At 38.3% G+C, this 26,541-nt stretch overlaps 1 protein-coding gene across 5 annotated transcripts in view; it reads right to left on the reverse strand.

The window, feature by feature from the left end:
* Window positions 1-26,541, reverse strand: part of LOC128547896 (alpha-L-fucosidase-like) — an 83,200-nt gene that overhangs the window by 12,334 nt on the left and 44,325 nt on the right. For 4 of the 5 annotated variants that reach the window (XM_053521610.1, XM_053521609.1, XM_053521608.1 and 1 more), the window contains exons 6-8: window positions 14,914-15,046; window positions 7,015-7,185; window positions 3,499-3,749 (exon numbers count right to left, since the gene is read on the reverse strand). In XM_053521610.1, coding sequence (XP_053377585.1) covers window positions 3,499-3,749; window positions 7,015-7,185; window positions 14,914-15,046 — 555 coding nt within the window. Of the gene's footprint in view, window positions 1-2,627; window positions 3,750-7,014; window positions 7,186-14,913; window positions 15,047-26,541 lie in introns of those variants that run through there. The other variant, XM_053521611.1, reaches the window with a different exon arrangement.

Here is a 26,541-nt window from a genome sequence, read left to right on the forward strand (position 1 = left end):
TTTTCCTTTGATTTGACCCGGTGACCTAGTTTTTGCCCCCACATGACCCAGATTCGAACTTGACCTAAAGATCATCAAGATTAACATTCTGATTAAGTTTCATGAAGATACAGTCATAAATCTGGCCTCTAGAGTCTTAACAAGCTTTTCCTTTGATTTGACCTAGTGACCTAGTTTTTTAACACACCTGACCCAGATTTAAACTTGACCTATAGATCATCAAGATTAACATTCTGACCAAGTTTCATTAAGATATGGTCATAAATGTGGCCTCTAAAGTGTTAACTAACTATTCCTTTTATTTGACCCCCGTGACCTAGTTTTTGACCGGACATGACCCAGATTCGAACTTGACCTAAAGACCATCAAGTTTAACATTCTGACCAAGTTTCATGAAGATATAGTCAAAAATGTGGCCTCTAGAGTGTTAACAAGCTTTTCCTTTGATATGACCTAGTGACCTAGTTTTTGACTCCATCTGACCCAGATTTAAACTTGACCTAAAGATTATCAAGATTAACATTCTGACCAAGTTTCATTAAGATATGGTCATAAACGTGGCCTCTACAGTGTTAATTAGCTTTTCCTTTGATTTGACCCGGTGACCTAGTTTTTGACCCGACATGACCCAGATTCAAAATTGCCCTAAAGATCATCAAGTTTAACATTCTGACTAAGTTTCATGAAGATATAGTCATAAATGTGGCCTCTAGAGTGTGTTAACAAGCTTTTCCTTTGATATGACCTAGTGACCTAGTTTTTGACCCCACCTAACCCAGATTTGAACTTGAGCTATAGATCATCAAGATTTGACCAAGTTTCATTAAGGTATGGTCATAAATGTGGCCTCTAGTGTAAACTAGCTTTTCATTTGATTTGGCTTGGTGACCTAGTTTTTTATCCTACATGACCCAGATTCAAACTGGACCTTAAGATCATCAATATTAACAATCTGACCAAGTTTCATGAAGATACAGTCATAAATGCGGCTTCAACAGTGTTAACAAGCTTTTCCTTTGATTTGACCTGGTGACCTAGTTTATGATCCCAGATAACCAAATATCGAACTCGTCCAAGATTTTATTAAGGGTAACATTCTGACCAAGTTTCATTAAGATTGGGCCAAAAATGTGACCTCTATAGTGTTAACAAGCTTTTTCTTTGATTTGACCTGGTGACCTAGTTTTTGACCCCAGATGACCCAATATCGAACTCGTCCAAGATTTTATTGAGGGTAGCATCCTGACCAAGTTTCATTAAGATTGGGCCAAAATTGTGACCTCTAGAGTGTTAACAAGCTTTTCCTTTGATTTGACCTGATGACCTAGTTTTTGACCCCAGATGACTTAATATCGAACTCATCCAAGATTTTATTGAGGGTAACATTCTGACCAAGTTTCATTAAGATTGGGCCAAAAATGTGACCTCTAGAGTGTTAACAAGCTTTTCCTTTGATTTGACCTGATGACCTAGTTTTTGATCCCAGATGACCCAATATCGAACTCGTCCAAGATTTTATTGAGGGTAACATTCTGACCAAGTTTCATTAAGATTGGGTCAAAAATGTGACCTCTAGAGTGTTAACAGTCAAATTGTTGACGACGGACGGACGGACGGACGGACGGACGACGGACGACGACGGACGCCGGACACAGGGTGATCACTAAAGCTCACCTTTGAGCACTTCGTGCTCAGGTGAGCTAAAAAGGCTGTAAATGCAAAACAGTACTTTGAGAACATTGGAAAAAGAGTTTGTTTTACTTTATATTTTTCTTATCAAAGCTGTTTCTAGCCAGAAAGCAACCTCACTAACTGCTAATGCTTTTGAATACTGACAGACTGTCATACATTTATGAAGCTGAGGTTATTACCACAAAACTTCTACATTTACTATCAGGTGTGTACTTAAAATTTTTTTTATTTCTGGAATATTTTAAACAATAAGATGTTGCAAACTATACTTTAACTACAGATTGCAACATATATTATTATTTCTTACCCACCGAAACAAGGCAATCCTAAATTTCCTTCAGATCTTTCTTTTTATGTAAAATACCAATTTTGAGAAATTTAACACATTTTCATAATGAATGATATTGCCACTTTTTATTACAACTTTCAGTTCTTTTGCCAGTGGACATAATACTCTCCAATGAAAGGAACTATATTACATCTTCAAGCACACCCACATGGCGGTATTTAATATCAGTTTCAATCTGATGAAAATGAAAGAATTTCTTTCATCATTTTTAACAGTGTCACGTTGTTCATCTTTACAAGATTCTTTATTTTTTTTTGCACAATTTAATATCAAATAAGCATCCCTTTGACATATTTTTAAGAACACATGCAAGTGACTGATATTATTGCTGTCTCTAATATTTCTATGTACTCTAAACACATAGCTAACTGATCCTGCATGGATGGGTATTTCACTTTTTTGTTTTAGTTCCCTAAGCATGAAACAATGAAATGAGGATATACTTGTCTATAAATGGATACATTGAATAATTCTACTATAAAGGAAACCAAAAAACAAGGTAAGCAAAATCAAAATTTACAACATAAAGCAAAAATCTCAATGCAAGCAGCAGTAGATGTGACAATACAATTAAAACAACAAAATGTTATTGTTTAATTGTATTGAAAATTTGTTTTAAAAAAACAAAAAGAATTAACAAATATTCTAATAATACTTCCTATTTCCGCTAATTCATAAAAATCCACAAAAAAATTGCAAAAATATTGTTTCAAAAATATTGCAATGGTTTACTACCTTCTGCACACTATTTTTGGTTATTTATATTATTTATAAGAGTATCTTGCAAAAATCTTTTGTCAATAAGGTTATAACACTAGTCACTTTCAGAGTACTCTTTTTATGGACTTTAGAGAAATTATTTTTCACCTAAAATATGTGGTTAGTCCCTTTAATTAAACGAAATTGAATGAAATCAAAATTGTGACAGAATAAATGGATTAATCATTCTACATGTAAGTATGACATACCAATGACACAAGTATAATTATCAAAACCAAAAATAAATCATTTTTTTTTACTATTTCAACACTGCTGTTATTAGTAAACTAATGTGCATCTTGCATATAAGTGACAGCAGTTGTTAGTAAACTTGGCAAAAACAAAACATTGAAGAAACAACTAAATATGACACAGATAGTTACAGATGGCCACTAAAAATATTGTTCCAAACTATGTGGAGATGAAAAAAAAGCTGTTAAGATTGTCTTTACATTGTCTGGGTGACCACTGTCTTTCAGTAAGTTATCTGAAATTGTAAGCTGATTAAATTTTTACAAAAGGTTTGCCTAAATCACTTAATACAATTTTGAATAGATTCTAGCTGTATTATGTAAATATGGATTTGATATGTACCATATACTATAGGAAACATAATACAGGTTGAAAGATACGATAATTTGCAGAAAAAGTAGTCCCGCTGTTTTGTATTCTTTAAATCACAAACAGTTCAAACTAACCCAAATTCTCCATTTTAAATACCCAGGCATAATCACATGGCATTTTATTGAATGGTATGACAGGTACGTTCAAATAAATCCCTTCAGTTGATGACTTCTGCCAGGAGATGGGAGTTGGGTAGCCGAGCAATGTAACCCTGGTGCTCGGTGTTGGTGTTGGACTTGCCAAGTACAAACTGTCTGAGGTAGGCCACTTCAAAACAATAGCATAAACAGCCAAACCTTCTTTCTTAGAGTTCTTTGTGGTGTACCTGAATAACAAACAGAGCATTAAACAACTGTCTATGGTATTTAATAGAGCCATCCAAATAACTTTCTATGGTATTTAATAGAGCCATCCAAATAACTTTCTATGGTATTTAACAGAGCCATCCAAACAACTATCTATGGCATTTAAAGGTCCATTACTAAGGGAAAGTGAGTTGGCATATTTTTTCATAGCCAGTGCATAGACTTCTGCAAGACACTAAATAATGAAGATTGGCAGGTCAAAATTTACAGAAGGTCTTTGGAACTCAAAGAAATGTATGTGTATTATGTTGAAATTTCAATGAATCGACAGAATGACCCCCCCAGGTCTTTTTAACTTTCTTCATACTTCATAGAAAAATAATTGTACATATACTGCGATTTATTTCGAATTTCTACATACCAACTTTCATTTTCCAATAAAATGAAATAGTTCTGTGCTTTTTAAAAGAAATTAAAATGTTCACTTTCCTTAGTATTGGACCTTTAATAGGAGCCATCCAAATAACTGTTTTTGGCATTTAATAGAGCCATCCAAACAACTATGGCATTTAATAGGAGCCATCCAAACAACTGTCTACGACATTTAATAGAGCCATCCAAACAACTATGGCATTTAATAGGAGCCATCCAAACAACTGTCTATGGCATTTAATAGGAGCCATCCAAACAACTGTCTATGGCATTTTATAGAGCCATCCAAACAAATATGGCATTTAATAGGAGCCATCCAAACAACTGTCTATGGCATTTAATAGAGCCATTCAAACAGCTATGGCATTTAATAGGAGCCATCTAAATAACTGTCTATGATATTTACCAGAACCATCAAAACTTTCTACAACAATTCACTGAACCACCAAAGCCATAACATTCTTTTTTTGTGAATAATGGAGCTAATTTTCAAGTTTCAAATATAAGATATAGATCTGGAATGGTGTTGGTAAGAACTTCTACCATTTTGTAGGAAGATATCTTCAATCAAATATTTCTATTTTATGGATAACAAGAGCTGTTTCCATAGGATGACACATGCCCCCGATGGCACTTTGAATGAATAGTTATGGCCGATGTTACAGTTTAGGACCTTTGACCTACGGAGCTGGGTCTTGCCCGCGACAGGTCGTCTTACTGTGTCACACATTCATGCGTAGTTATTTTAAAATCCATGCATGAATGACAATGATATGGACCGGACACGCCCATCAATGCACTATCATGAAAAATGACCTTTAATGTCTAAGTGTGACCTTGACCTTTGAGCTACGGACCTGGGTCTTGCGTGCGACAAGTCGTCTTACTGTGGTACACATTCATGCCAAGTTATTTGAAAATCCATCCATCGATGACAAAGATATGGACCAGACACGCCCATCAATGCACTATCCTTTAACGTCTAAGTGTGACCTTGACCTTTAAGCTACGGACCTGGGTCTTGCGCGCGACAAGTCGTCTCACTGTGGTACACATGCATGCCAAGTTATTTGAAAATCCATCCATCGATGACAAAGATATGGACCGGATACGCCCATCAATGCACTATCCTTTAACGTCTAAGTGTGACCTTGACCTTTGAGCTACAGACCTGGGTCTTGCCCGCGACACGTCGTCTTACTGTGGTACACATTCATGCCAAGTTATTTGAAAATCAATCCATCGATGACAAAGATATGGACCGGACACGCCCATCAATGCACTATCCTTTAACGTCTAAGTGTGACCTTGACCTTTGAGCTACGGGCCTGGGTCTTGCGCGCGACACGTCGTCTTACTGTGGTACACATTCATGCCAAGTTGTTTGAAAATCCATCCATCGATGACAAAGATATGGACCGGACACGAAAATTGCGGACAGACCGACAGACAGACTGACAGACGGTTCAAAAACTATATGCCTCCCTTCGGGGGCATAAAAACATATTTTTGCAGGTCAATCTGCTAATGTTTTGGGCCAATGAAATCATACAAATAATGTATCTTAAAAACTACAATATCCTTGTAACCATCCAGTTCTTTAAAATCATGTATGATATCAAATGGCACTATCTTATATTTAAAACAGAAATCAAGGGAAAACTTTGATATCAAATAGCTGGATTAAAACGTACTGGAGGCTTTGAATGAAATCATGATAGTAATAATGGATGCAATGACCTTCAGCTGGGTGACTTCCTCACATGAAGAGTTCTATGCCTCAAGTGAGGGGCAAGTGATTTGAAGCCAGCCACCTTAACCATTTGGCCAAAGAGGTCCTATAGGCAATCATCTAAAAGACTGGTGAACCAATGAAATATAGCTGAAAACACTGCAGCAATGTCTTTTTAAGAGGCACATAAAATCCCCACCCCCTCTTTGCCATTGAAAATAATTGTAATAAAATCAAACAGACTTGAACTACAACTACCAAAATTCTATGTAAACAAAGTGTTGTTTGTAAAACAAATCTGCCCCTCACAATTGCCTGTTAAAAGATACTAGACAAGTCATTTTCAGTTATTGAACAGAAATTGTTTTCAGCATTGAGGTCACTTTGACCTTGACCTTTGAAGAATCGACCTCCACACTCAATAATAGGTGACAAGCAATTATTTTATTATGAAGTTTGGGGGTCATAAGTCCAGTTGTTCCTCAGATATTGATCAGTAACTATATTCAGTTAAAAGGTCAAGTTGACCTTGACCTTTGACACACTGATTCCTACAGCAAGAGAGGTCATCTATACAGAAAATCATCACATTAAGTTTTACTGACACTGAACCAAAATTTTTACAGTTATTTCATTTACAGTTGCATGGTCAATGTGACTGTGACCTAAAGTTCCGACCCATTAAGATTGAAAGAAGTGGGCCCATGTGTTCTTGTGTTCTTAACATATTAACCAGAATATTGGTTTCAGTCTCAAGGTCAATGTGACCTTGACATCTGATGTACTGACCAAAATCTATGACCTCAAGCAATCATTCTGTGAAGTAAAACTACAGTAAGCATATGTATTCACTAGTTATAGCGTTTAACTCTTTTTAATCTCAAGTTTTTCATTATTACCATGACCAAAACAATATGGGTTACCTACTTTCCACACAAGATACCATCCTATGAAGTTTAATGACAGTCTGCCAAACAGTTTTCAAGTTATAAACTGGGAATCAAATATAGAAGGACTGACAGACATATAAAATAATATACCCTCTCTTTTATCAAATGGGGACATTATATTACATAGATTGAAATTTAAATATTACTTGAAATGTAGGCTTAGATATTTACCAGACGCCTGGTGTCACCGTGTCATTTTGGTGGATCCATGGTTTGCTGGAATATATAGCTTCACCATTCACATTGAGCCACTTGCCAAGACTTCTTAACCTCTCTTCAAACACAGGAACAATCCTGCCATCATGTGTTGGTCCCACATTGATCAGAATATTTCCACCACAACTGAAAATTATGACACTCGACGTTTACAGAATTAATTTTTTTTTTTTGGATTTTACGTCACACCAACACATGATATGTCATATAGCGACTTTCCAGCTTTTAATGGTGGAGGAAGACCCCAGGTGCCCTTCGTGCATTATTTCATCACGAGCGGGCACCTGGGTAGAACCACCGACCTTCCGTAAACCAGCTGGATGGCTTCCTCACATGAAGAATTCAAAGCCCCGAGTGAGGCTCAAACCCACATCGATGAGGGGCAAGTGATTTGAAGTCAGCAACCTTAACCACTTGGCCACGAAGGGCCCCTACAGAATTAATAACCACCAACTGAAAATTATGACACTTGATGTTTACAAAAGCAGAATTAATAACCATCACCATGGTGAAGATTTTTCCACCTCATGTATAACATTTGTAGGCAAAGACAGACAAACAGATAGGTTCAGTTTTGAGGAGAATGGTGGCAGAGTCTGCTGGAGGTAGGGACTGAGGGGAATCACACTGTAACAACTAAAATGGGAGAAAATTGCATCACAATAAAAACTAGAAAATGCTTTTGTAAAAAAGCGCATGTCTCCCCCAATGCAAAGTCCTATAGGCAAGAAGTCAATAGGGGTCAGGAGCAAAAATCAAAGAGACACTGATGGTTGGCTGCAATAGGGATCATCTACTTGGCATGTCCACTCTTGGCCTAGTGGTTCTCCAGTCACTGTTCAGGCTCCTGTGACCTTGACCTTTGATCAAGTGACCTCAAAATAAATAGGGGTCATCTACTCTGCATGTCCAATCATCCTATTAAGTTTCAACATTGTAGGTCAAGTGGTTCTCAAGTTATTTCCAAAAAATGATTTTACATGAACAGGCCACTGTGACCTTGACCTTTATCAGACTGACCCCAAAATCAATAGGGGTCATCTACTCTGCATGTTCAATCATCCTATGAAGTTTCAACATTCTGGGTCAAGTGGTTCTCAAGTTATTGATCAGAACTGGTTATCAATGTTCAGGCCCCTGTGACCTTGACCTTTAACGGAGTGGCCCCAAAAACAATAGGGGTCATTTACTCTGCATGAACAATCATCCTATGAAGTTTCAACATTCTGGGTCGTGAGGTTCTCAAGCTATTGATTGGAAATGGTTTTCCATGTTCAGGCCCCTGTGGCCTTGACCTTTAACAGAGTGACCCTAAAATCGTTAGGGGTCATCTACTCTGCATGACCAATCATCCTATGAAGTTTCATCATTCTGGGTAAAGTGGTTCTCAAGTTACTGGCCGGAAATGGTTTTCAATGTTCGGGCCCCTGTGACCTTGACCTTTCAGAGTGACCCCATAATTGTAAGGGGGTCATCTACTCTGCATGACCAATCATCCTATTAAGTTTCAACATTCTGGGTCAAGTGGTTCTCAAGTTATTGACCAGAAATGATTTTCAATGTTCAGGCCCCTGTGACCTTGACCTTTAATGGAGTGACCCCAAAATCGATAGGGGTCATCTACTTTGCATGTACAATCATCCTATGAAGTTTCAACATTCTGGGTCAAGTGGTTCTCTAGTTATTGATCGGAAATGGTTTTCCATGTTCAGGCCCCTGTGACCTTGACCTTTGATGGAGTGACCCTAAAATCAATAGGGGTCAATTACTCTTTATGACCAATCATCCTATGAAGTTTCAACAATCTGGGTCAAGTGGTTCTCTAGTTATTGATCGGAAATGGTTTTCAATGTTCAGGCCCCTGTGACCTTAACCTTTGACGGAGTGACCCCAAAATCAATATGGGTCATCTACTCTTCATGACCAATCATCCTATGAAGTTTCAACATTCTGGGTCAAGTGGTTCTCTAGTTATTGATCGGAAATGGTTTTCAATGTTCAGGCCCCTGTGACCTTGACCTTTGACGGAGTGACCCCAAAATCAATAGGGGTCATCTACTCTTCATGACCAATCATCCTATAAAGTTTCAACATTCTGGGTCAAGTGGTTCTCTAGTTATTGATCGGAAATGGTTTTCAATGTTCAGGCCCCTGTTACCTTGACCTTTGACGGAGTGACCCCAAAATCAATAGGGGTCATCTACTCTTCATGACCAATCATCCTATGAAGTTTCAATATTCTGGGTCAAGTGGTTCTCTAGTTATTGATCGGAAATGGTTTTCAATGTTCAGGCCCCTGTTACCTTGACCTTTGACGGAGTGACCCCAAAATCAATAGGGGTCATCTACTCTTCATGACCAATCATCCTATGAAGTTTCAATATTCTGGGTCATGTGGTTCTCTAGTTATTGATCGGAAATGGTTTTCAATGTTCAGGCCCCTGTGACCTTGACCTTTGACGGAGTGACCCCAAAAACAATAGGGGTCGTCTACTCCAGCAGCCCTACAACCCTATGAAGTTTGAAGGTTCTAGGTCAAATGGTTCTCCAGTTATTGCTCGGAAATGAAGTGTGACGTACGGACGGACAGGGCAAAAACAATATGTCTCCTGGGGGAGACATAATACTATTCTTTAAAATATGTTACACCTCGGAGAAAATTACCTAAAAGCACACTGCATTGGGTTTTAAATGGTACTATTTACATTCGTTCTAAGAGTTTTAGTGAGTGCATATAAAGTAAAAAAAAATATGGGAATTTTTGCCAAAAATGTGGAATGTGGAAAAAACAATGTTTTCAAAGGGAGGAAACTGGACTGAATTTGGTTAAAAAACTTTGAGAATTTTATGCTTAATCTACAATACTATTATTCATAAAATTGTGAAATGAACTTGATCAATACATGTGAGAAGCCAAATCATGATCATGTTTAAAGCAAATTGAAGAGAAAGAAAAATACACTGAAAATTCAAGGCATTTTCTTTACCTGTGGAAGACAGTGCTTTGTATTATGTACAGAAAACAGAATGCAGACATATGTATTGAGACATTATTGTATCTCCCTGTGACAAGAACAGAAGCAGAAAACATGAAACATTACTTTTTTAAATGTAAACACTACAATATAGACAGGCTACACTTATTTAGGAGTAAGCAAATTTTTAATCCTCTTGGCATCATCACCTTTTTATAAGGTATTTAGAAAAGAAATAATGAGGAAAACGTGACACTTTTTAATGCTATTCAACAATGCACTAAACTAAAACAGAGTAAACATCTATAATACAAAGCTTCTTTGAAGCCAACTGGTACTAAAGAATCTAACAGTGTTATCATTTTAAACATTTCTCTGAAGTTTTGCTGATAACTGGACAGCCAAATGTATGAAGCTTCAATGCAAGAGTTATTAAATAGGAGTTAGTCTCTAAGTAAAACCTGCTGAACATAACTGAGCAAGGACTATTCAAGGATACTTAGGTTTAATGCAGATCCATTAAAGCTGCTCATTCATGTTTTCTATTTTTAGCTTTGGCAGCCAAAAAAGGTGACCAGGCGTATCAAATTTAACAATATTGAGAAAGGATCTTACAAATCTGCTAGCAGCTACAGACACAGGCAGGTGAAAATCCATTAAGTGGTTCATGGCAAGAAGTCAACAAAGGGTTTTTCTAGTTTAGTTCTAGCAGCCCCTAAAAGGGGCCACCCACAAAAATTTGAATAAATCTGAGACTGGTTCATACCAAGTTTGATGAAGATGCATCATATGGTTCATGGGAAGAAGTTCTTTCAATGTGTTTCTATTTTTAGCTCTTGCAAACCCTAAACAAGAGGGTCATGATGACCCTGGATCGCTCACCTGAGTAGTATAAGCTACATGTTTCAAATGTCAAACTGATGAAAAAATATTAAGAAAGTCAGTAGGTCACATTCATGGTCAATGAAAATCAGTTTTACGATTTGTGTGCAAAACTGTGTAAGTCATCCAAATTTCAAAGCTGTATCTTAAAAAACAAGAAAGTAGGTCAGTAGGTCAAGGTCACAGTCAAGTGACATCATATTACTTGGGGTCATCAGGTAATTATAATTAAACAGTCTTGGAAATAGGATCAGATGATTTTTTAAGTATTTTTCCTATATAACTCACATAATAACTAAGCGACTCCAGGGCGGGGCCTCTTTCAACCCCAGGGGCATAATTTGAAAAATTTTGGTAGAGGACTACTAGACAATGCATCATACCAAATATCAAAAGCCTAGGTCGTATGGTTTCAGACAAGAAGATTTTTAAAGCTTTTTCCTATAAAGTCTATATAAAACTTGGGACCCCCAGGGCAGGGACTCTTTTCACCAAAGGGGTACAATTTGAACAATTTTGGTTGAGGACCATAAGACAATGCTACAAACCAAATATCAAAGGTCTAAGTGTTGTGGTTTCAGACAAGAAGATTTTTAAACTTTTTTTTCTTATTAAGTCTATGTAAAACTTGGGACCCTCGGGGTGGGGCCAATTTGACCCTAGGGGGATAAATTGAACAATCTTGGTAGAGGACCACTAGATGATGCTACATACCAAATATCAAAGCCCTAGGCCATGCAGTTTTGTACAAGAAGATTTTCGAAGTTTTCCCTATATAAACCATGTGACCCCCGGGGCGGGGCCATATTTGACCCTAGGGGGAAAATTTGAATAATTTTGGTAGAGGACCACTAGATGATGCTACACACCAGATATCAAAGCCCTAGGCCCTGTGGTTTTGGACAAGATTTTTAAAGTTTTTCCTTTTGGTTGCAATTGCATAGAATTCAATTCTTTGAACAATTTTGAAAGGGGGCCACCCAAGGATCATTCCTGTGATGTTTGGTGTAATTCTGCCCAGCGGTTTTCAAGAAGAAGCGGTTTTCAAGAAGAAGATTTTTTTAGTAATTGCTGACAGATGACGCAAGATGCACTATGCACGACGGACATCAAGCGGTCACAATAGCTCACCTTGTCACTTCGTGACAGGTGAGCTAAAAATGCCAAGTGGAACCATTTGAATGAAACTGAAAAGTTGTCTATACAAGGATGCTACAGACAATCATTGTAAAGATCTTTCATGCTGTTCATGCGAAAAAGACATTTAAAGGTTTCATATATATCCTCAAAAAGGGCCAAGCAAAAACATTTTTAAACAAGAGCACCGCCTTGCAGGTGCAGACGCTCATATGATTTTTTGTCTCTGTATAATAGAAATATTGATCTACCCATGATTTTCTAAGTCCAAAAGGGGCCATAATTCTTGCAAAAAGCAATGCAGAGTTACGGTACTTGCTGTGCAGTGTCAGCTTTTAATGGTGAATAACTGCTGTAAGTTTTAAAGCAATAGCTTTGACCGTAAAGGAGGAAAGTTGACCTAAACGCAAAACTTAACCAAGAAATTTGATATTTTCAAAGTCCAAAAGGGGCCATAATTCTTGCAAAAGGCAGAATGAAGTTATGTTTCTTGCTGTACAGAGTCAGCTTTCGATGGTGAAATAGTGTTGCAAGTTTTAACTCAATAGCTTTGATAGTTTAGGAGAAAAGTTGACCTTAACATAAAACTTAACCAAGAAATCTGATTTTCTAAGTCCAAAATGGGCCATAATTCTTGCAAAAAGCTGGATGGAGTTAAGTTTCTTTCTGTACAGAGTCAGATTTTGATTGTGAACAAGTGTTGCAAGTTTCAAAGCAATAGCTTTAATAGTTTAGTAGAAAAGTTGACCTAAACAAAAAACTTAACCAAAGAATTGGATATTTTCTAAGTCCAAAAGGGGCCATAATTCTTGCAAAAAGCAGGATGGAGTTACGTTTCTTGCTGTACAGAGTCAGCTAAAGATGGTGAATAAATGTTGCAAGTTTTAAAGCAATAGCTTTGATAGTTTAGGAGAAAAGCTGACCTAAACATGAAACTTAACCAGGTAACGCCGACGCCGAAGCCAATCAAGTGATGAATCATCGTTTTTTTCCCCAAAATCAGATGAGGTAAAATGAGAGAGGTTTATAAAATGATGCTACAGACCAAGTTTTGCAATGGCCCATCACTCTGTTCATGAGAAGATGTTTAAAAGGTTTTCCATTTTTAACTCTGTTGACCTCAAAAAGGAGCCAAGCAAAAGAACAAAGATAGGATGTTACAGACCAAGCTTGCTGACAATAATTCATCAAATTGTTTATGAGAAGAATTTGCTCAAAGCTTTTCTATTATTTAGCTCTGGCAGCCCCTTAGTGAAGTTAAGCGCAACAATTTCAACAAATTTTAAACAAGGACCTTACACTGATGCTACAGGCCAAGTTTTGTGATCATCCATCAAGTGATTCAGCCCCTTAGTGAAGTTAAGCGCAACAATTTCAACAAATTTTAAACAAGGACCTTACAATGATGCTACAGGCCAAGTTTTGTGATCATCCATCAAGTGATTCAGCCCCTTAGTGAAGTTAAGCGCAACAATTTCAACAAATTTTAAACAAGGACCTTACAATGATGCTTCAGGCCAAGTTTTGTGATCATCCATCAAGTGATTCAGCCCCTAAGTGAAGTTAAGCGCAACAATTTCAACAAATTTTAAACAAGGACCTTACAATGATGCTACAGGCCAAGTTTTGTGATCATCCATCAAGTGATTCAGCCCCTTAGTGAAGTTAAGCGCAACAATTTCAACAAATTTTAAACAAGGACCTTACAATGATGCTACAGGCCAAGTTTTGTGATCATCCATCAAGTGATTCAGCCCCTTAGTGAAGTTAAGCGCAACAATTTCAACAAATTTTAAACAAGGATCTTACAATGATGCTACAGGCCAAGTTTTGTGATCATCCATCAAGTGATTCAGCCCCTTAGTGAAGTTAAGCGCAACAATTTCAACAAATTTTGAACAAGGATCTTACAATGATGCTACAGGCAAAGTTTTGTGATCATCCATTAAGAGGTTCATGATAATAAGAAGTTTAAAGGTATTTGCTAGTTTTAGATCCCCTGGCCTCCCCATAAAGAGGCCAAGTGGAACAATTTGAACAAAACTGAGAATGAACCTCACATGGAAGCTACAAAGTTTGGTGATAAAGTTGTTTGTTAGAAGCCAACTACAGGGTTTTTTCTTTATGGTCTGGTTGCCCTTCAAACATGCCAACTGGAACAATCTGAACAATTGTAAGAAAGGACTTTATAACTTTTGACACTTCACACCATGTTTAAAGATGATTCATCAAATGGTGCATGAGACTAAGCTGTTTAAAGTTTTTTTTTTTAAAACAGTTAACACTTGTAGCTCCTAAAAGGGACCAACAGGAACCTTTTGAACATACTTAAGACAGGCCCAAACAAAAATTCTACAGGCAAAGGTTGATAAAAATCCATCAAATGGTCCTTGAGAAAATGTCTTTTTTTAAGCTTAGACAGCTACTAGAAAGAACAAAGTCTGAACTATACTGTAATGGGACCTTGCCAGACGAGATCTTTACCTTAAAAAGCTTACAATGGATGCTGGACCACCTGCCTTTACCATTACCTCACCCTGAGCCTTTCGTTCAGGCGAGCTTAAAAGAAAGGAAAATGCTGATTTCCTCCATTATTTCTCTTGTTAAAACAGTTTACTCCCTTCTGCATAATATGTTTGAGAACTGTTAGGATATTTTGCAAAAATCTTGTTTTAATAAGTTTTAATCACTATTCATTTTTGCAGCACTCACATATTATTGGTTTCAGGCAGAAATCAAGTCACTTTGACAATGTAATCATTTTTTCTGATGAAAGGCAAAAAGCTGTAATAGTTAATTTCAGTCTTAGAAGGACAATTCTCAGAGAATCCATGTTTCTATGGCAACCTATTCAAATTACCTGACAGTCTCTACAAGAGTTGTGATTAATTCTTCCATTGTAAGAATATCTGCTATCTTTGCATCACGCCTATATCCCCAGGAGCGTTTGTCAATTGTCATACAATTTTCCCATTTTCTCTTCTGAAGAACACCTGCAATATATTCAATAATGATTATTCTGCATGAATAAACACTATATAATGTATAAAACTAACACCATACTACTTTGTCTAAGACAAAATGTAATTTTATCGAAGGGCTTTATAGTCTACACAGTATAAGCTGACAACCTGGTAAAATGTATTGAACATCTACCATTAATGGTGACCAAGTGTATATAGTTTCATTGAAATTCATTTAAAACTAAGCCAAAAACTCACAGTTTTCAAGTTGTCAAGTTTTGCGCCAAAAAAAAAAAATTGCTGGAAATGACTGCAGGAAAATCTTAACAGTTTGTCTGTGAAAGACAACAGAAAAGATGGAAAACATGTGAAAAGTTCTGACTTATTTTTTAGACAGTTTTTAAGCCTGTAAACATGTGACCTTGGGTTTAGTAACCTTGGCAGTACAGTCTGCACATTGTCATGAAGAGCTTAACAATTGAAGTCAATATTATGAAAACCTATCTTGAGTGGTTTAACTGAGATATTGGGTGGACACAAGGGACAGACCAACAGTCATGCATGACTCTAACATAACCCCATATATTTGCCAATGGTATCTAGGGGTAAAATAATGATCATATAAGTAATAATAATAACACAGTGAAACAGGGCTCTAACATCAGTGGTTTGTGCACCTGGGCTCACTTGAGGTGTTGGTGGTTATTCTACTATTTCTCTATATTCCATATGAAACAAGAGCTCGTAGAACACAAAATGCCCCCCTTGATGCATTCAGTAATTGCACAAGGATAAGAAATTATTTGGTAACTATACACAAAAGTTCTACTATTCTGGGTAAATGTGACATTGACCTTTGACCGACCTCAAAATCAATAGGAGTCATCTGCTGATCATGATCAACCTCCTCATTAAGTTTTGTGATCCTAAGCCCAAACGTTCTCAAGTTATTGGCCTGAAATGGTTTAACTATTCTGGGTCACTCTGACCTTGACCTTTGACTTACTGACCTCAAAATCAATAGGGGTCATCTGCTGGTCCTCCCTATCAAGTTTCGTGATCCTAGGCCCAAGCATTCTCAAGTTATCATCCGGAAATGGTTGAACTGTTCCGGGTTACTTTGACCTTGACCTTTCACCTGCTGACCTCAAAATCAATAGGGGTCTTCTGCTGGTCATTACCAACCTCCCATTCAACTTTCATGATCCTAGACCCAAGAGTTCTCGAGTTATCACCTGGAAATCGTTTTAATGTTCCGGGTCGCTGTGACCTTGACCTTTGACCTACTGACCTAAAAATCAATAGGGGCCTTCTGCTGGTCATGATCAACCTCGCTATCAACTTTCAGGATCCTAGTCCCAAGCATTCTTGAGTTATCATCCGGAAACCATTTAACTGTTCCAGGTCACTGTGACCTTGACCTCTGACCGACTGACCTAAAAATCAATAGGGGTCATCTGCTGGTCATGAACAACTTCCCTATCAACTTGATCAACCTCCCTATTAACTTTCATGATCCTAGGCCCAAGCGTTCTTGAGTTATCATCCGGAAACTGTTTAACTGTTCCAGGTCACTGTGACCTTGACCTTTGACTAACTAACCTCAAAATCAATAGGGGTCATCTGCTGGTCATGAACAACTTCCCTATCAACTTTCATGATTCTAGGCTCAAGCGTTCTTGAGTTATCAATTCCGGAAACCAATTGGTCTACATACCAACAGACCGACCGACAGACATCTGCAAAATAATATGCCCCTCCTTCTTCGAAGGGGGGCATAATTACCATGGCTGAGTCAAGCATCAATAACTTGGTATCTCAACTGCTCGAACATGACACCTGTTTCCTGTGTATTTATATATTCTCTGTTGCTCCTACAAAACCTGAGCACAGGTGTCAAAAATTTTCCACCTTCAGCTGTCAGAAAGAAATTGTAAATTCAACAAAAATTCAACACATGACCTAGTTCTTTCCCCAGTTAACCTAGTATCCAGTATGACATGCTTTATTACAACAAACTTTCTGTCCATAGTTTATTAAAATCAGATAATTTGATAACTGTAAACAACCTCTGCATAAGAATACTATAAAAGACTTCCACACAGCCATATTGTAAACAATGTATGCACAGGAATACTGTAAACAACTTCTGCAAAGGTGTATTGTAAACAATGTCTGCCCAGGAATATTGTAAACAACTTCTGCACAGGAATGAATACTATAAACAACTTCTGCACAGGAATATTGTAAACAACTTCTGCACAAGAATATTGTAAACATCATCCGCACATGAATATTGTAATGAACATCTGCACAGGAATATTTTAACGAACGTCTGCACAGGAATATTGTAACAAGAAGATGTTTTTGTAGCGCATGTCTCCCCCAATTCATAGTCCTATAGGCAAGAAATCAAAAGGGGACAGGAGCGAAAGTCAAAGAGACACTGATGGTTGGCTGCAATAGGGATCATCTGCTTGGCATGTCCAATCATCCCACTAAGTTTCAACATTCTGGTTCAAGTGATTCTCAAGTTATGAACTGGAAACAGTTTTCCATGTTTAGGCCCCTGTGACCTTGACCTTTGATCAAATGACCCCAAAATCAGTAGGGACCATCTACTCTATATGTCCAATCATCCTATTAGGTTTCAACATTCTGGGTCAAGTGCTTCTCAAGTTATTGTTTGGAAAGAGTATTCTATGTTCAGCCCTCTGTGACCTTGACCTTTCATGGTGTGACCCCAAAAACTATAGGGGTCATCCACTCTGTAAGTCCTATCACCCTATGAAGTTTGAAGGTTCTAGGTCAAATGGTTCTCAAGTTATTGACCGGAAATGGATTTCCATTTTCTGTCTGCTGTGACCTTGACCTTTAACAGAGTGACTCCAAAATCATTAGGGGTCATCTACTCTGCATGTCCAATCATCCTATGAAGTTTCAACATTCTGGGTCAAGTGGTTCTCAAGTTACTGACTGGAAATGGTTTTCCATGTTCAGGCCCCTGTGACCCTGATCTTTAATAGAGTGACCCCAAAATCAATAGGGGTCATCTACTCTGTATGTCCAATTATCCAATGAAGTTTCAAAATTCTGGGTCGAGTGGTTCTCAAGTTACTGCTCGGAAATGGTCTTCCATTTTCAGGCCCCTGTGACCTTGACCTTAAACAGAGTGACCCCCAAAGTTGATAGGGGTCATCAACTCTGCATGACCAATCATCCTATGAAGTTTCAAAATTCTGGGTCGAGTGGTTCTCAAGTTATTGATCGAAAATGGTCTTTCATTTTCAGGCCCCTGTGACCTTGACCTTAAACAGAGTGACCCCAAATGTTGACAGGGGTCATCTACTCTGCATGACCAATCATCCTATGAAGTTTCAACATTCTGGGTCAAGTGGTTCTCAAGTTACTGACCGGAAAGGTTTTCAATGTTCAGGCCCCTGTGACCTTGATCTTTAATAGAGTGACCCCAAAATCATTAGGGGTCATCTACTCTGCATGACCAATCATCCTATGAAGTTTCAACATTCTGGGTCAAGTATTTCTCATATTATTGATCGGAAATGGTTTTCAATGTTCAGGGCCCTGTAACCTTGACCTTTCACAGAGTGACCCCAAAATCAATAGGGGTCATCTACTCTGCATGACCAATCATCCTATGAAGTTTCTACATTCTGGGTCAAGCAGCTTTTAAGCTATTGATAGGAAATGGTTTTCCATGTTCAGGCCCCTGTGACCTTGACCTCTGATGAAGTGACCTTAGGGGTTGTCTACTCCATAAGTCCTGTCACCCTATGAAGTTTTTAGGTCAAATATTGATTCTCCAGTTATTGATTGGAAATGAAGTGTGACGGACGACAGGGCAAAAACAACAACTTCTGCACAGGAATAATGTAAACAAACCCTGTACAGGTATATTGTTGTCACAAAAATATATGTCTCCTGACCCCCCCCCCCCCCCCCCCCCCACCCCATGTACTATGTATACTTTTAGCTCTGGTGGCCATTTTGTGCAGTGAAGCTGTACGTGTCAGTGATATGCCAAACTAGGCTTGCTACTGATCGCTCCTGTGATGTTTTGTCGAAATCTGTCCAGCAGTTTGACCTGTGAAAGCCTGACAAGACTTTTCTATTTTTAGCTTTGGTGGTCATTTTGTGCAGCAAAACAGAATGTGCCAGCCACCTGCAACAACTAGGATTGATACTGATCACTTCTGTGAAGTTTTGTCGAAATCAAGCCAGCATTTTGACCTGTGAAAGCCGGACAAGATTTTTCTATCTATAGCTCTTGTGACCATTTTGTGCAGCGAAGCAGAATGTGTCAGTGCTACGCAACTAGGCTTGGTACTGATCACTCCTGTGAAGTTTCATCGAAATCTGCCAGCAGTTTGACCTTGAAAGCCGGACAAGAATTTTCTAGTTTTAGCTCCTGCAGCCATTTTGTGCAGCGAAGCTGAACGTGCTGGCGATATGCACAACTAGACTTGGTACTGATCACACATACGAAGTTTCATCGAAATCTGGCCATTAGTTTAACCTGTGGAAGCCGGCAAGATTGGGGGAGACATAACAACCCTTGCACAGGAATATTATAAACAAACTCTGCACAGGAATATTGTACACAACTTCAGCACAGGAATATTGTAAACAACTTCAGCACAGGAATATTGTAAACAACTTCTGCACAGGAATATTGTACACAACTTCAGCACAGGAATATTGTAAAAAAACTCTGCATAGGAATATTGTACACAACTTCAGCACAGGAATATTGTAAACAAACTCTGCACAGGAATATCGTAAACAACTTCAGCACAGGAATATTGTAAACAACTTCTACACATATAAAGCAACCTAAGTCCAAAATGACGTCAAGGTCAAACTGAGGTCAGGTGATGTCTGAAGATGAGGAATGGTCACAGGTTACATATGCATTAGTATCAAGTCATTCTAGTAAGGGGTATTGATGCTAGACGAAACGGTCCCATTTGGTTAACCAAGAGATGGCCCATATAAAGCAACCTAAGTCCAAAATGAGGTCAAGGTCAAGGTCAAACTGAGGTCAGATGATGTTTGAAGTTGAGGGATGGTCAAAGGTTACATCTGCATTAGTATAAATTCATTCTAGTAAGGGGTATTGATGCTAGACGAAACGGTCCCATTTGGTTAACCAAGAGATGGCCCATATAAAGCAACCTAAGTCCAAAACGAGGTCAAGGTCAAACTGAGGTCAGGTAATGTTTGAAGATGAGGAATGGTCACAGGTTACATCTGCATTAGTATCAAGTCATTCTAGTAAGGGGTATTGATGCTAGACGAAACAGTTCCATTTGGTTAACCTCATACGGACGGACGAACGAACAAACGAACAAACAGATGGACAGGACAATCACTATATGCCTCCCGCATCAGTAAAAAACTCTGCACAGGAATACTGTACACAACTTCTGCACAGGAATATTGTAAACAACTTCAGCACAGGAATATTGTAAACAAACTCTGCACAGGAATATTGTACACAACTTCAGCACAGGAATATTGTAAACAAACTCTGCACAGGCTTTCCTTTGATTTGACCTGGTGACCTAGTTTTTGACCCCAGATGTCCCAATATCAAACTCATCCAAGATTTCATTGAGGGTAACATTCTGACCAAGTTTCATTAAGATTGGGCCAAAATTGTGACCTCTAGAGTGTTAACAAGCTTTTCCTTTGATCTGACCTGGTGACCTAGCTTTTGATCCCAGATGACCCAATATCGAACTCGTCCAAGATTTTATTGAGGGTAACATTCTGACCAAGTTTCATTAAGATTTGACCAAAATTGTGACCTCTAGAGTGTTAACAAGCTTTTCCTTTGATTTGACCTGGTGACCTAGTTTTTTACCCCAGGTGACCCAATATCAAATTTGTCCAAGATTTTATTGAGGGTAACTTTCTGACCAAGTTTCATTAAGATAATGTCAAAATTGTGACCTCTAGAGTGTTAACAGTCAAATTGTTGACAAAGGACGGACGAATGGAAGGACGGATGACGGACACAGGGCGATCACAAAAGCTCCCCTTGAGCACTTTGTGCTCAGGTGAGCTAACAAAAAATCAAAGCTATATGCCTTAAAGTAATAGCTATACATGTATGTACTTGCATGAAAAACTTTAAACCAGGATTTTCTAAGTCCAAAAGTGAATTTGGTCAAAATGCAAGCCAGAGTTACAGGTCTTGATGCTATCACCTAGTTTTATAACCCTGAAGACACATGTGAAGTTTTAATTCAATATCTGCATTAGTTTTGGAAATAGTAACTTGCATGTAAAACTTTAAACAGGATTTTCCAAGTCCATAAGGGGGCATTATTTGGCCAAAATATGTGTCAGAGTAATGGGACTTGACCCAGTGAGGTTGGTAATGACCTAGAAAAAGAACTAGAAATGTGTCCATGGGACACAGATGCCCCCACTACATGACACAGATCAAATAACTAAGTCAGGGGCCATAACTCCTACATGACTGAATGAATCTGGACGCGAAACCTGTGACAGGTGCACAACTGCACATGCTGACCAACATTCCTGTAAACTTTGGTGACTCTAGGTCAAATACTTCTGGAGCTACGCGCGACACAACATTAAAATGACAAATTTTTTACTAAGTCAGGGACCATAACTCCTACACGACTGAATGAATCTGGACGCAAAACCCCAGTTGCACAACTACACATGCTGACCAACATTCCTGTAAAGTTTTGTGACTCTACGTCAAATACTTTTGGAGCTAGGCGCGACACAACACTAAAATCCGGATGTGAAACCCCAGGTGCACAACTGCACATGCTGACCAACATTCCTGTAAACTTTGGTGACTCTAGGTCAAATACTTTTGGAGCTACGCATGACACATCATTAAAATGACCAATTTTTAACTAAGTCAGGGGCCATACCTCCTACATGACTGAATGAATCCGGATGCAAAACCCCAGGTGCACAACTGCACATGCTGACCAACATTCCTGTAAAGTTTTGTGGCTCTAGGTCAAATACTTTTGGAGCTAGGCGCGACACAACACTAAAATCCGGATGCGAAACCCCAGGTGCACAACTGCACATGCTGACCAACATTCCTGTAAACTTTGGTGACTCTAGGTCAAATACTTTTGGAGCTACGCCCGACACATCATTAAAATGACCAATTTTTAACTAAGTCAGGGGCCATAACTCCTACAAGACTGAATGAATCCAGACGCAATACCCCAGGTGCACAACTGCACATGCTGACCAACATTCCTGTAAACTTTGGTGACTCTAGGTCAAATACTTTTGGAGCTACGCGCGACACAACATTAAAATTACCAATTTTTTACAAAGTCAGGGGCCGTAACTCCTACATGACTGAATGAATCCGGACGCGAAACCCCAGTTGCATAACTACACATGCTGACCAACATTTCTGTAAAGTTTTGTGATTCTACGTCAAATGCTTTTCAAGCTAGGCATGACACAACATTCTCGGAAGGACAGACGGACGGACATGGGCAAATCTATATGCCTGAAAGTAGAGGCATAAAAAAGTAATTTTCAAAGCTATATGCCTTTAAATGATAGCTATACATACTTGCATGCAAAACTTTAACCAAGGTGTAATGGTGATGCCAATGCCGATGCCAGGGTGAGTATAACAGTTCGGACTATTCACTGAACAGTCAAGCTAATCCCTAGGTTCCCTATCTAGTCCAAAGAGTTTTGTCATGATTTATCAATAATCACTTTATTTCTTAACATATTAATCAACATGCAAATCTGCACTAATTCCCAGCATTAGATTATCATGTGAAAAGAGCACACCTGAAAAAATTTTCTGCTCTATGTTTTCAAAGATTTGTAAATTGAATTTTTAACATTTCATATCAAATAATAAATCTTAACGAATCTTTCAGCTTAATTTCAAACTGAAAATGACACATAAGAAAAAATATATTGGACAAGCAAATTGTTCAACTTGTATACACCATCAAATGATGTGTTTATCAGTGAGGTTCTTCTATAGGGAAGAAATGTCTTTGTCAGTGAGGTTCTTCTTTATGGAAGAAATGTGTTTATCAGTGAGGTTCTTCTATTGGGAAGAAATGTGTTTGTCAGTGAGGTTCTTCTTTATGAAAGAAATGTGTTTGTCGGTGAGGTCAAATTTAGGGAAGAAATGTGTTTGTCAGTGAGGTTCTTCTACACGGAAAAAATGTGTTTATCAGTCAGGTTCTTCTATAGCGAAGAAATGTGTTTGTCAGTGAGGTTCTTCTTTATGGAAGAAATGTGTTTATCAGTGAGGTCAACTTTAGGGAAGAAATGTGTTTGTCAGTGTGGTTCTTCTTTATGGAAGAAATGTGTTTATCAGTGAGGTCAAAAGGGAAGAAATGTGTTTGTCAGTGAGGTTCTTCTATATGGAAGAAATGTGTTTATCAGTGAGGTTCTTCTATAGGGAAGGAATGTGTTTGTCAGTGAGGTTCTTCTTTATGGAAGAAATGTGTTTATCAGTGAGGTCAACTTTAGGGAAGAAATGTGTTTGTCGGTGAGGTTCTTCTTTATGGAAGAAATGTGTTTATCAGTGAGGTCAAATTTAGGGAAGAAATGTGTTTGTCAGTGAGGTTCTTCTATATGGAAGAAATGTGTTTATCAGTGAGGTTCTTCTATAGGGAAGAAATGTGTTTGTCAGTGAGGTTCTTCTTTATGGAAGAAATGTGTTTATCAGTGAGGTCAACTTTAGGGAAGAAATGTGTTTGTCAGTGAGGTTCTTCTATATGGAAACAAGAGCTGTCACTAATGGTGACAAATGCCCCCGCAGCGCCTTGACCTTTGACCCCAAAGTCAATAGGGGTCGTGTACTCAATAAGTACTATCAGCATGTGAAGTTTGAAGGTCCTGGGTGCAGTGGTTCGCGAATAAAGTGCCTTCATGCAAAAAGTTAACATTGGCCCCTGTGACCTTGACCTTTAACCTGGTGACCCTAAAGTCAGTAAGGGTCGTGTACTCAATAAGTACTATCAGCATGTGAAGTTTGAAGGTCCTGGGTGCAGTGGTTCGCAAGTAAAGTGCTTTCATGCAAAAAGTTTACATTGGCCCCTGTGACCTTGACCTTTGACCTGGTGACCCCAAAGTCAGTAGGGGCCGTGTACTCAATAAGTTCTATCAGCATGTGAAGTTTGAAGGACCTGGGTGCAGTGGTTCGCAAGTAAAGTGCCTTAATGCAAAAAGTTTATGTTGTGATGAACGAACGAACGAACAAATGGATGGACAGTTGAAAACTAATATGCCTCCCTTTGGGGGCATAAAAATGTGTTTATCAGTGAGGTTCTTCTATAGGGAAGAAATGTGTTTATCAGTGAGGTTCTTCTTTATGGAAAAAATGTGTTTATCAGTGAGGTCAACTTTAGGGAAGAAATGTGTTTGTCAGTGAAGTTCTTCTTTAGGGATGAAATGTGTTTATCAGTGAGGTCCAACTTTAGGGAAGAAATGTGTTTGTCAGTGAGGTTCTTCTTTATGGAAGAAATGTGTTTATCAGTGAGGTCCAACTTTAGGGAAGACATAATATTTCATGAATGATTTTAAGGAATAAGGTAATGGAAGTGGTTTAAAATTTTGACCTTAATCAAACTGCAGAATTTAAACAAGGAGCTGCGTTCAATAAACGCTTGATGCCCCCGGTGGCATCCTTGTAGATATAAAGCAACCAAAGTCCAAAACAAGGTCAAGTTCAAGGTCAAGGTTAAACTGAGGTCAGGTGATGTCTGAAGATGAGGAATGGTCACAGGTTACATCTGCATTAGTATCAAGTCATTCTAGTTAGGGGTATCGATGCTAGACAAACGGTCCCATTTGGTTAACCTCGTACGGTCAGACAAACGAACGGTCGGACAGGACAATCACTATAAGCCTCCCTCATCAGTAGATGCCGGGGGCATAAAAACAAACATACTAGAGCAAAAGGAAAGTAATTAAATATTTCTGCCCCCAACATCAATATGTACACTGTAATACATTTTACAGGGAACTAACAGTGGTCATAAAATATGCACTTCCTCTTCTTTAACAAGGGAAATTTTAGTAATAATTCAAGACAGAGTCAAAGTTTACAAAGAAAAAATGATATGAAAACTAAACCTCTGACCTCAAAATTTCTGAAATTAAGCTATGGTGAAGTTGACAAGACTGACCCCTTATGTTTAGAATATAAGGAGCAGAAATGGAATCCATTGCTCAAAAATGAATTCTGCACACCGCTTTGATGAGACCATCATTCCATCCAAATTTCATAAGTATTTCTTACAGAGTTTAGAAGATATGGAGGGGAAAGGGAATCAAAACTAAAAAACTTGACCTTTAACCTTGACTCTACCTCGAGTGGGTGCAATTGGAACACTGTCTGCCAGTCATCTTAATTAGTCATCCATGTTTCATGGGTTAAAGTAGCTATCAAGCCGGTTAGCTCAGTCGGTAGGGCACTCGCCCTGTAAGCGAGGGGTCTCGTTACAGGGTTCGAGCCCTGGACTGACTGCACATTTTTCTCACCCTTTGACATTCAATGCTATTTTAATGGTTCAGCCACATGCTTGTTAAAACAAGTCGTCTGATTGGTTCAAATAGGAATGTGAATGGGTCATTCTCAGATCTTCATTTAGAAGATCAAGTACTTTAGTCAGACTGAAGTAGCTATGGAATCAAAGGCTACAACACTTGACCTTGAACTGTGACCATGACCTTGGTAGCACTTGAACATAGGTTTGGAAAATAAAAAAGAGGGCATAGTTTCATAAAGAAGAAAGTGAGAGTTATTGGACCTACAAAATTAAGTTGGTATGAGTGACAAGAAACAATATTTAGTTTCATTTTCTTGTGATGTGTAGTTACTGAGATACTGAATTGCTCACAATCACTGGTAAAATATTCTTGAAAAAAAAAACAACAAAAAAACAATGCTTAGTACAAAGTCATGTATGTACTTGCATGAAAAACTTTAACCAGGATTTTTTAAGTCCAAAAAAGACTTTGGTCAAAATGCAAGCCAGAGTTATGGGTCTTGATGCTATCACCTAGTTTTATAACCCTGAAGACACATGTGAAGTTTTAATTCAATATCTGCATTAGTTTTGGAGATAGTATTGGTAACTTGCATGTAAAACTTTAACCAGGATTTTCTATGTCCAAAAGGGGGCATAATTTGCCCAAAATACATGTCAGAGTTATGGGACTTGACCCAGTGAGGTTGATAATTGATCTAGAAAAAGAAGAAATAAGTTTCAAATCTATATGCCTTTTAGTAATTGCTGTATGTACTTGCACGCAAAACTTTAACCAGAATTTTCTAAGTCCAAATGGGGCCATAATTTGGCCAAAATGCAAGCCAGAGTTATGGGACTTGATGCTATCAACTAGTTTTATAACCCTGAAGACACATGTGATTGTGAACGATGAAAAATTCCCCTTCTTGAGGGTATGGGTACCTGTCCCCAAAAGTTGTCTAGTGCCCTGTGTAAAACTTT

The sequence above is a fragment of the Mercenaria mercenaria genome, chromosome 13 (assembly GCF_021730395.1).
Source record: "Mercenaria mercenaria strain notata chromosome 13, MADL_Memer_1, whole genome shotgun sequence".
Taxonomy (NCBI): Eukaryota; Metazoa; Mollusca; class Bivalvia; order Venerida; family Veneridae; genus Mercenaria; species Mercenaria mercenaria.